The 12615-nt window shown below is 37.6% G+C and overlaps 1 protein-coding gene across 1 annotated transcript in view; it reads right to left on the bottom strand.

The window, feature by feature from the left end:
• Positions 1-4470: 4470 nt before the first annotated feature.
• Positions 4471-12615, bottom strand: part of pnoca (prepronociceptin a) — a 33032-nt gene continuing 24887 nt past the window's right edge. Inside the window, exons 2-3 of the mRNA XM_061711567.1 lie at positions 10011-10144; positions 4471-5398 (exon numbers count right to left, since the gene is read on the bottom strand). Of these exons, the coding sequence (XP_061567551.1) occupies positions 4775-5398; positions 10011-10130 (744 nt within the window). The 5' untranslated portion in view covers positions 10131-10144 and the 3' untranslated portion in view covers positions 4471-4774. The remainder of the gene's footprint in view (positions 5399-10010; positions 10145-12615) is intronic.

Raw genomic sequence — 12615 nt, 5'->3', positions numbered from 1 at the left:
CTAGTTAAAATGTCTCATTTTAGTAAAAAAAAATCTCATTACATTTAAAACAAGACTCATCACTGGAAAAAAACAACAATTTTCACCTGTTTCAAGTAGATTTTCACTTATAATAAGTAGAAAAATCTGCCAGTGGAACAAGATTTTTGTGCTTGTAATAAGAAGATAAATCTTGTCCCACTGACAGATTTTTCTACTTATTTCAAGTGAAAATTTACTTGAAACAGGTGAAAATTGTCAAATAAGTTATTTTTCTGGTGATGACTCTAAATGTTGAAATAGCAGTAAAACCACATTCATTGATGAAATGACATAAGGGATGGAAAGGAGGGATGGCAGTTTTACAGGGGGGGATGATTTGGACCGTTTTTATTTCAGGGGGGGATGATTTGGACCGTTTTTATTTCAGGGGGGCATGCCATCCCCCCTCATCCCCCCTCATCCCCCCTCAACTCCAGTACTGGTAGTAGTAGTAGTAGTAATAGCATTAGTATTATTATTAGTAGTAGTGGTAGAGGTAGTTATAATAGTAGTAGTAGTAATAGTAGTAGTAGTAGTAGTAGTAGTAGTAGTTATAATAGTATTAGTATTATTATTAGTAGGCTATTAGTAGTAGTAGTAGCAGTAGTAGCAGTAGTAGTTATATTAGTAGTAGTAGTAGTAGTAGTAGTAGTAGTAGTAGTAGTAGTGCAAACCCAATATTAAATTTATTTATTTTTTAATAAAAAAAAATTATTTTATTTTTTCCTTATTTTTAATTATTTTATCTTTTTATCTTCAGGGTGTTTGGCTCCTGGGGTGTTTGATGTAAATGACAGTGCTGTGTGAGTGAGATGGAGAGGGAACTTCCCAAAGGGATTAATAAAGTCTGAATCTGAATCTGAAAGTTTCTCAAGATGACACACTGGAAATCATTTCTACCTTATATGTTGAGGCAATAACTTTTCTTGGCCTAATGTAAACACATTTAATTGAAAGTATATTTGAGAAGGCTCTTTATGTGCACAGTAACATGTAACGTGTAACATGGGATTGTGGCTTCCCATCCAGTTCTTATTAACAAGGGAAAATACATAATTTGTCAGAAGCGCTTTCTGATGTTTGTCAGATGAAGGAAGACCTCAAATGTGATTGTAAACATCTGCTTAAATAATGAGCTCATCTTTCAAAACTACAGCACCAGAACTATCTGATTTGAGGGTATATTTTGTGTTTTTACTGTAAGATGAAAGTTTATCTCTGACTGAGGCATTCCATTTTTTATTATTTGATGCTTAAATTTGTCAGTGGTTGATATTTCCCCCAGTTTGAGTTTCTGTTTTGCCCCTGATTGTCCCCTTGTGTATATCTGGTATTGTCATTCCCTTGCTCCTTGTGGTTCCGTACTGTTTCTTTCCTCCATGTGTCCCACCAAGTTTTTGCTCTAGTTTTTTGATCCCTGATCCCGTGTGACCTTTTGATCCTGCCAAGCAGCGCTTTTGGTTTTTGGTTCTTGCCTTTTTGGAAAATAAACCCTTTTTTGTTGAACTCCTGCCTCTCGCTCTCCTGCATCTGGGTCCTCACCTCACCAGCCTGACAAAATTGCTCTTTTATTCAGACATCAGTGTCAAATCTTTCTAAATATCACATTATAAACCAACTGAGGTTGATCATAGTGCTTAATAACCTGAAATGAAGAAAGCAATTTATGTATATATAATTAATCAGAGAGAAAGCGAGGGAAAGAGAACTTTTTATGTCCTCAAGGGCATATTTCCGTATGAGTGTATATTTTGGTTGTTTGAAGTTTGAACCAAATCAGGGACTCTGACACACGCCCCTACAGTTTTGGTTTTTACACCTTGAATCTAAAAACACGACATTCTGATTGTTGTTGTTTTGAATTTATTTGAGCTTTACCTTTAGCTCTGACCTTCAGGGAACTTGCTGGAAAGATCGGCATCTCTCGTTAATGTTTTCCACTTCCTTATGAATGGATGATTGACTCCAAATACCTTTGAAACTAAATTGTAACTACCAAAACTGTTGAGCAGAAGAAAAAAAGAAAAGGCTCCAGACCAGCAAATTACCAACATTTAATGCTTTGATAGAGGTGATCAAATTAAGTAAAGATCATTTAATCAAGTGTTTTGATTAGACGCCCGACTGCTGCCTAACCCCTTGATTCATTTGGAATCAATAAGGTTATGTGGGTGAGGATGAGGTTTGTAATTTGACTTACAACAAATGATGACAGTGTTATTTTAGGAGTTTTGTTCCTCTATGTCTGTATCTACCACATTTTAAAACCGATTGAGGACTTAATACGTTGTTTTTTTTAATATCCTGTTATGTAAGAACCAGAGGTGTCAAGTAACAAAGTACAAATACTTCGTTACCTTACTTAAGTAGAAATTTTGGTTATCTATACTTCACTGGAGTAATTATTTTTCAGACGACTTTTTACTTTTACTCCTTACATTTTCACACAATTATCTGTACTTTTTACTCCTTACATTTTAAAAACAGCCTCGTTACTCTATTTCATTTCGGCCTTTAATAAAAACTATCCAGTTAAATTGCTCCATCTGGATAGAGTGAATTTGGTTGTGGTTGTTTCAGATGTTCTTGTCCAGTTTTGTTCTTACATCCGTTCCCTCAGATTCCTGCAACTAAACTTGGATGTACATTCCAATAAAGGTTAGGATAAATGATAACATGCCTCTGAAGTTTGACTTTTTGCACCATTACAATACTTATAGGCAACTAGTCATCATATCTGCTGCTCTCTGAAACACATGTTAATGCTCAATAGTACACATATATGCTTCTTTAATATATTTACATTATACTAAGATGCTTCATTTTCAATGGCTTTTGTCCTTAATGGCTTTTTTCTCCCTTACATTACTTTTACTTTTATACTTTAAGTAGTTTTGAAACCAGTACTTTTATACCTTTCCTTGAGTAAAAAACTTGAGTTGATACTTCAACTTCTACAGGAGTATTTTTAAACTCTAGTATCTATACTTCTACCTGAGTAATGAATGTGAATACTGAAGACACTTCTGGTAAAAACCTTTGACTCTGAAGAGGCTGTACTTTCTTTTCCATATAACTGCAAATGACGCAACAGACATAAAGAACAAAATACATCAAGACACAGAATCAGTTGCTGCATGACAAGCCACAAAGGAAATAGTAAACTATATTTATTGACATGTTTAAATTCAGCTATTTACAAGGACTCAAATGTTTCACATCGACATTGTTCAAAGACAGTTTGTATTTACACGTCTGTGGCGTCAAAACACAAGATCCAGTTAAACATAATGATCACTTGTACGTACGGTCAGCTGGACAGACTGATTGTGACATGAAGTATGAATAACTGTCGTCTTTTGCCACATTTAATCATTCATTTAGTGGTCCTTATTCTGCGTTTAAATGTACAACACATATGAATCAACACATTGTATCTGTGTTTTTATACATCTTCACTTCTTTAGCACACACATCACATACAGTATTACGGCAGATAATTCTCTAAACGAAACATTAAGAAAACACCGGTATTACCGGTCAATGGACACGTCTTTATTTAGCCACTAGATGGTGGTATAATAAAAAGGGAGGATACACACATTCATCTTTAAAGGCTCCTTCAAGACTGAGGATGGTGAATGAAATCATAAAACGTTTCATAAATATTAATATTTTAGATTAAAGAATCAATAACTGTGCAAGATTTATCTTTTAAAACAAATTTAAATAAAAGAAATCTCAGTATTTTACTGCAGGGCTGCTAAGAAAATGCAAGGTGAAGGCTTCTTTCAAAGGAGTTTGAGCAGAAAAGCAAATGAAGCCGTCACTTCCAGGGGTTAGACCGATCCAGCCAGGATGTCAATGTAGGAAAGAATGGAATTAATATCTCTTTCATGAAATTTTCCAGGACTTCCATTATGGGATAACAGTGGATGAAAAAATAAATAACCAGAGTTGTGCTGATGAACAAAATACACATGTTGCACGACAGAAAAGGCTATTCTTATGTTTCAGGACAACAGGAATTTCCCTCGAAGTCCTAGATCAGGGGTCGGCAACCCAAAATGTTGGACCAAAAACACAAAAAACAAATATGTCTGGAGCCGCAAAAAATTAAGTCTTGTATAAGCCTTAGAAATAAGGCAAATGGCGAAATGTCGAGAAAAAAGTTGAAATGTCGAGAAAAAAGTCGAAATGTCAAGATCAATGTTGAAGTACAATCTCGAGAAAAAAGTTTAAATGTTGAGAAAAAAGTCGAAATGTCGAGAAAAAAGACGAAATGTTGAGAAAAAAGTCGAAATGTCGAGATTAACGTTGAAGTACAATCTGGAGAAAAAAGTCGAAATGTTGAGAAAAAAGTCAAAATGTCGAGAAAAAGGACGAAATGTCGAGAAGAAAGTCGAAATGTGAAGATTAAAAAGGAAAGGAAAGGAAAAAAGGAAAAAAAGAAGAAAAAAAGAAAAAAAAAGTTGAAGAAAGAAGAAAAAAAGAAGGAAAAAAAAGGTCAAACATTTTTGAAAAATCTCCAGGAGCCACTAGGGCGGCGCTAAAGAGCCGCATGCGGCTCTAGAGCAGCGGGTTGCTGACCCCCGTCCTAGATTTTGGGCTTATTTTGTGTAAATTCAATAGGTCAAACCTAAAAGTTGGCAAATAATTGACGGTAATACAAAACAAGATCAATGAAAACACACCAGCTATTTCTTTCTTTCTTTTTTTTTTTCCAATGTATGGCCCTTAAAGGTGCAATCAGCTAAACTTCATTCTGCCGGTTGAGGTCGTCTGACACGCTATTGAACCCGGTGGCCTTGGAGCTCATTCCCAAATACTGCTTCAGGAATTCACTGAAGCGTTTCTGGTTGTTCCACTTGCGGGCCGACTTCCGAATGCCGATGAAGCCGCCGTATCTCTTCTGGTACGATCTCCCCGGAGACATCAGCCTCCTGTAGCTGTGCCGTCCTTTGACGAAGCCCCCAAACCTCTTGGAGACGCTCAGCTCTGCATCATCTCGTCCCCTCGGGGCCCCGCCGGCATCCTCTAACCCCCGTCCCGCCTCCGCCTCCTCCTCGTACTCATCGCCCACGGACAGGGCGTTCTGGGAGTCGTAGGCGGCGTTTAGCTCGCTGCTCTTGTAACCCAGGTCCTTCTCACTTATCCCAAGTGCCCGGGTGACATGATCAAACCTCTGTAACGCCACGGGTAGGATCAGATCCCCCTCCGTCGGCTTCTGTTCTTTGGAAAAAAGAGCTTCGGCCTCTTCTTGAGATCTTTTCTTCAGAGTACCGTCGAGGGAAGAAATGGGCGATGATAGGACTGCATGGCAGACGTTCCAGGAAACGGAAGGGGAGACATTCCCTTTGCACTCAAGGAGACACACCTGGGGAAGACAAGGACAAGAAATGACATCAAATTATAGTTATAGTCAATTATAGTTAATTTGATCATCAGAGTGAATCATTGAAAAACAGAGCTTATGGTGATCTTGTAGAGACGAACAATAATGGCCAGGTTTCCCAGATCCGACCTCTCTTAAGGATTTAAGAGAGGTTCAAAAAAGGTTTCAACTAAGAAGGGGCCCTAAGATACGGGTGTTTCCCAGATGACTTCTTAACACCGTTCTCAGGACCGCTTTTTAGTTTCGTTATTTTAGAAGCTCTTTGGAGGAGCTGTCCACCACCGCAGTTCTGAAACCAAATAATCGATGCCAGGCAAATCGATCACCGATCACTATCAGCGGATTTTCAGATGCAGCACTGCTGCCTAACGCACTAATTCCCTGCTGCCTGTGCGTTATGTGTGTTATAATGAAAAACTAAGATGATAAATATGCTTTAATGACCCGTTTTCATGATGAAAACAAGACTGCAACTAAATAAGAAGTAGTCTTGGTAAGAGAATAATGAGGAAATGTGTTGTTTTTATTAAATGTGAAAGATGGACAAAAGGACAAATTAATTTAGGCTCCTAATGATGATGACATGATAATACATGAAAAATAATTACACTAAGTTATTATCTAACATATAATCACAAACGTTTCTTTTTCAATGTCCAATAACTTTATTTGTATTGGAAACGCCTGCAGAACTCAGACAAAATTTGACTGATTGATCAGGTTTCTAACTCGTTTATGATCCATATCCTCCGCTGTCGGTGCTTAATTGTGAGACTGCATCCAGTAGTCGGTGGGTTTGTGTATCAGCACTGTTGTTTCCTTTAGTTTAGTTTAGTCAGGTGGGAAACACCTTACACAGTTGGTGTGGACTCAAGTGTACCACCAAAACAAAGAGTATTGACAACGCTCTGGTTCTTTTTACTCCAAATTTTCACAGTGGACATCATATTCACATCATCCACAAAAACAATAAACCCCCCCCCCAGCCCCCTTCCAGTATATAAGACTACCCGAAAAACCATTCACTACAAATCAAAGGGGTGTATTTATAACTGTCTCTAAAAACCATTCAATACCAAAATAACATCTATAGTCCAAAATACTTCCAATATGCCATTCTAACCATTTATTCAATCTATCAAAAAAAAAACAACAATACTGATAAAGCAAAAAAAAGACGCACTTTTAGCCCAAATCTCCCCCTTCTCCTCAGGCCATTTGTTTCATGCCAAACTAAATCAGCACACCAGGAACTCATCAGCCATGGAGCGCCTCCACACTGAAAAAACTAAATCTAAGCGCATGTAAATATAACATATTTAAAGGAGCTTGAGGCAGGATTTATGAAAAAAATTTGTATACGTTTTAAGTTTTCTAGTAATGTCAGATGAAGCGTTCCAAACCAAAAGAATGAGCCCTCTAGTGTATCTCTCCGTTGCCTTGAACAGGCTGTGTGCTGCAAAATGTGCTGCAATTCCGGGCCGGTTCTCCCCGTTCTCCCGTGCCGGCTTCACTGTTGGCTGCAGTACCCCCGACGGCCGTCGTGGCGAATGGTGGCGCTAGAGAGTCTCATTTCTTAAAAGGAGCCTCATGCTCCTTTAAATCTGTGATATTAACAATTAAAAATGAGGTTTGTTGCTTTACATGAATACATCTAGTTTTGAACTTAATCTGCATTTGTTCAAAAAACAAGACATTGTGCATGTTTTCCTTAACAAGCAGTATTTATGTAATCCCAGTAATCTTTTCATTTACACACAAACAACAAGCAAATGATCTTGTTGTATTTACCTTTCCTTTAACAATTTGAATCTATTGGGCAGATTGACCAACGTTTAAATGAAACATGCTTTTTTTTTAATGTACAACACAACAGTAAAAAATATCTTGCTTGATCTACTTTAAAAAAAATTATGCGATTATTTCGCATGAGATTTTTATGTAAATCAAGAAACACTAGTCTTTGTATAAACATAAGAAAGCATAGTATGTATACAATTTATTTGCAAGTAAAGTCAACTAATTTTGATAAATAAAGTAAACTTAACACAATTAAGTTGACTATACTTGCAAAATGTATTATTTACATACATAAAATTGAGTAGTTTATACAAAGACTAGTCTTTCTTGATCTACATAATAATCTCATGCAAAAAGTTGACTTTTTTTTTTAAGTAGATCAAGCACAATATTTGTATCAGTGCATGACTGTGCTGATCTCCAAAATCACCTCAGAGAGAGAAAGAGGTTAGAAGTAAGCAAGACAAAAATAATGAAAACAACCCTGAACAAGGGATCCAAAATAAATGGTATCTGACTTAAAAAATGAATGAATGATGTGGGCCAATACTGATCACCTGCTTAATGAAGGGATGTCTGCAGCTCCCTCACATCACCTTAACTTAATCCTCTAATCCTAACAGCAACTGAACCGTAACGTTTGAACACACTTCCAAATCACCACTAATTCAAACATGATGCACAAGAGTGCTATTTAATTAAAGGCTTAGGCAATACTGCCTTATAATGATACTGTATTGATTTACAAGTAAAACACATTTCATCCAACAAAGGGGGAGGGAGTGAGAGAGAAAAGGGTAGAAAAATAGGAAATAAAGGAAAAAATACAGGACTGTCTCAGAAAATTTGAATATTGTGATAAAGTTCTTTATTTTCTGTAATGCAATTAAAAAAACAAAAATGTCATACATTCTGGATTCATTACAAATCAACTGAAATATTGCAAGCCTTTTATTATTTTAGTTTAAGATTAAGATTCCCAGAATATTCTAATTTTTTGAGATAGGATATTTGAGTTTTCTTAAGCTGTAAGCCATGATCAGCAATATTAAAATAATAAAAGGCTTGCAATATTTCAGTTGATTTGTAATGAATCCAGAATGTATGACATTTTTGCATTACAGAAAATAATATAAATATAAAAAAATAAAAAAATATTCAAATTTTCTGAGACAGTCCTGTACATGAAATAAGTAAGAATGAATGGAATTCAAAGAATGAAAAGAATGACACATCACTATAATGATTATTATGATTATTATGATTATTGTTATTATTATTATTATTATTATTATTATTATTATTATTATTATTATTATTATTATTAATAGCATTATTATTAACATTATCATTATTACAATGTGAGATGAGCCTACACCAATGTACGCATGTACAAAATCACATTAAAATAGAATCAAACCATAAAAGGCTTTCAACAAAGAAAATAAAAGAGATGGTTTTCTTCTTCTCTAATCAGACTAAAGTGTTCAAATATTGTTTGAGTCAGTTCACTAAGCTAAGCTGAGATCCCTGTGATCTAAGTGTCCACCACTAACAGTTCAAGGCCTGATATTTTAAGCCATGCGGCCTTAAATGACTTCCAGAGGACTCACTGCACAAACGTCTGAGAGCCAGACATGTCATTAGCCAGCCGGAGAAACAACCAGCAGGCACACAGAGGAGAGACGCACATCTGTCCCCAGGAATCAATTAGCCACAACAAATTAAAACTCAAATGGCAAAAGGGTAATTTGTTGAGTCAGTCGGGGACTGCTCAGAGAACAGGATGAGTACAAGGAGGTGGGGTGACGGGTTTCCAGCTATTTCATCGCCAAATGAGTTGGAGTCCCGATGGAGGAACTGAATTTGGTGTGAGTTAATTTGTCTGAGCGCTGTCCAGTTTTATTGAGAGGAAATGTTTGCTAAGAACAGTAATATGTTATCCAGTGTGAAGTTTTTATCCCTATTGCAGCCCAGAACCAGACCAGACACTCTGCAGTGTAGTCCAGCTGTTTAGCTATAAAATGTATAGGAATCGTTCAGTTTGTGATACAAGCATGACATTTGGTACACAAATAGCCAAAGGTTTCCCCAAAAGATATGGACGTGGATCCATCGTGAATTTTCAACATGGCGCCCATGGCAGTCATTTTTCAAAATGGCCGCCAGAAACAAGTGTTTTCTAATGAGTGATTAGTTGAAATGAGTTGCCAGTTTGCCCTGGCTGAGCTTCAACATCCACTCTATTACTTATCTATTCATTGGATGGTTCAGTTCTTGTGACGGTATATATTTTATTTTGGCTTTTATTTTGGCTAATATGGCTGTTATCATGAAAGAAACAGTTGCCATGTTCAGTTTTGAGGTACAAGGAAACTTCTGGCCAATTCCAATGTTTCAAATTTGATTTCTGCGTCATGAATAATGACTGATTAGACACCAAGATCATCCAGATCAGTCACACAAATGATTGGCTGCCATCTTTAAAAAAATGGCGGCCATCTTGAATATTAAATGACAACTTTTCAATTATCCAAGAGACAGCTACCAAGTACCATATGTGGTAAACATGTCTAAAATATAATATTATGTCCCCAAGTCATATAAAAAAAGTTGTTTCTGGCGTCCATTTTGAAAAATGGCTGCCATGGGCGCCATGTTGAAAATTCAAGATGGCTCCACGTCCAATTATTTTTGGAATGCCTTTGGCTATGTGTGTACCAAATTTCATGCTTGTATCACAAACTGAACGATCGTTTTGGTTATCTCCTGCACTAGTGTGTGAACGCCTCACCATGGTGTTGAAGCCGAGGCCTCTGGGCAGGATGTGGCTGCAGGACAGGCAGTCTGTCTGGCAGTCGCTGCGTCCAGGATCACACAGGCAGAGAAGCAGCAGAGCAACAACGGTCTTCATGGTTCAGCGGTCTGCTGGACAACACAGGACAGAGAAAATACAGTACATTAACCATCAGGGCGGCAACAGGAAGGTATAATCATCACATGGGTTTTGTCAAAAATGATAAACAGTGTATTGACCAGTGTGCTTGTCTTTTCTGATGCACAAACTGGTATATAATGGCTGATGGTGGATAACATGTTGTTGGAGCTCGTTAATGACATGTTGACTTTAAAATGGACAACAACAATGGGCATCCTCGTCGGCACCTGGTCTCGCAGGTGGCAGGGTTGCCCCCTATTACACACACACACACACACACACACACACACACACACACACACACACACACACACACACACACACACACACACACACACACACACATACACATACACACACATAGCCACACATACATATACACACACACACACACACACACACACACACACACACACACACACACAGCCACTCAGTCATATACACACACAAACACACATACACATACAAAGCCACACAAACATATACATACACACACATACACACACAAACACACATACACACACATAGCCACACAGACATGTACATACACACGCACGTATACACACACACACACATAGATATACACACTGGCTTGTTCTCCTGCATGCTTGCTCTGTAGTTTTTGGGGTTAGTTAGCGGTAGCTTAGCTCAGACTGTCATTGGATCTCGAGATTTGGGTCGATTGCTGCTCGTGTTTCGGTCGGCTACGTGTCGGTTTTGTGTTTCGTTTGTGGTTTTTGTTGCAGATTTCCAGTGCTTGATGTGAGGCCTCCGTGCGTTCCTGCTTCCTGTATTGGCAGTGGATGTGAATGACTAATTTAATGACACTGATGATGGCAAGAAATCACTTCTACCTTATATAAACATGAAGCAAGCAAATACATGGCCAAAAATATCAATATCATTATATGATTTACTTTTTAACGGGGCCGTTCTCACTAATATATCACGCACAAAAAAATGGGATGAGAAAATTTTCAAAAACAGTATCAAACTGTTTGTTAATCTGTTTTAAATGTCAAAAATACCCCAATTCCCCTCAAGGTGACATCTATGATAAGCTTCAGCAAACCTCCATAACTTTGAGAACAAAGAATGGGACGGACAATGGATTGATGGATACAAGATTTGACGGGGGATATTGGGGTTTGCTGAGCTGCCAGATGATGAAAGTCTGGTTCCTATCAGGAAAAAAAAAGCTAATGAAGAAAGTTTCATCCCATAGGGAGAAAAAAATGGGTGACAAGCAGGGAATGAGGAAGACTGAGGGGTAAATGATGCAACAGTGTGCACAGCAAGTACAAACAATGATAAGAAGGAGTTAAACAGAAGAAAGAAAACGTGTGACCTTAGTCGTGTAGGAGCAGAGCAGTCTGGTGGGGAATGTCGTCAGAAATACAGACAGTTTTCATCTCATTAAACAAACTCATTAACTCCTTTAATTGATGCCTCAATTAATGCCTCTGGTAATAAACTGAGTCATTATTTCTTGCTGACACACACACTTTAAATTACAAGCACCAAATATGCACACACAACACCCTCGTAGTACACCAACACGATTAAAAATACATGCATTCCCACAAGAACCTAATGGACATTGAAACCAGTGCTGTTTTTTGCCTGAAGGTTGTCACCGACTCTAAAACTGATGTGGTACAGAGCTAAATTAATTTGTCTTAACCCAACCACTTCTGTGATGTCTTAAAGTTGGGAATTTATTAAGCCTAATTAAAAACTGATAACAATGAGAATGCCCTACAGTTCATTTTGAAAACGTGCCTGAATTTTTGTTTAGTCTGGTAAGAAAAGGGGGAGTGACAGTGAAGGACAAAAGAATATTATAGCTGTAACAAACGATAACTGGCAGATGGTGGATTCAAATAAACAGCTTGTGGGTGTTTTCTGACCACGGCAGCACTGCTATTTCTACATCATCTAGTCAGTGACTTTGACTTCCAGAAGCAGAGAAATAAAGCATAAAGGAACCTCCTCGTCACGTACATTTCTCTTCTTCACTGAAGTGTGGCTAAAGCATGCAAGTACAGGTGTGTCACCTGATTGTTTAGCTAAGTGTGAAGATCATAAAAGGGACAAACATCGAATACATCCATCCATCCTCCATCCTTTTTCCTAATGTTGAGTTTTGGGTTTTCCTGTGGTCTTTGCTTTATTGCCCCTGTTTTGTGTTTTGTTGCATGACTGCAGTGGTTTCAGGGGGTTTCTTTTGTTAATTTAAATTTTGTTAGTTTACATTTTTCTTACGTTGTCATTTTTTGTATTCTGTTCTCTAGTTTTGTTGTGTCTTCGCTGTATCTGCTCGTTTGTGTTAGCGAATTTGACCGCTACGGGAGATCTTTCAGACCTCTACAAGAGATCCTTCAAACCTCTACAGCAGAACATTCAGACCTCTACAGGAGATCCTTCAGACCTCTACAGGAGATCCTTCAGACCTCTACAG

The sequence above is a fragment of the Cololabis saira genome, chromosome 2 (genome assembly GCF_033807715.1).
Source record: "Cololabis saira isolate AMF1-May2022 chromosome 2, fColSai1.1, whole genome shotgun sequence".
Classification (NCBI taxonomy): Eukaryota; Metazoa; Chordata; class Actinopteri; order Beloniformes; family Belonidae; genus Cololabis; species Cololabis saira.
This window is presented reverse-complemented; position numbering and strand designations above follow the sequence as displayed.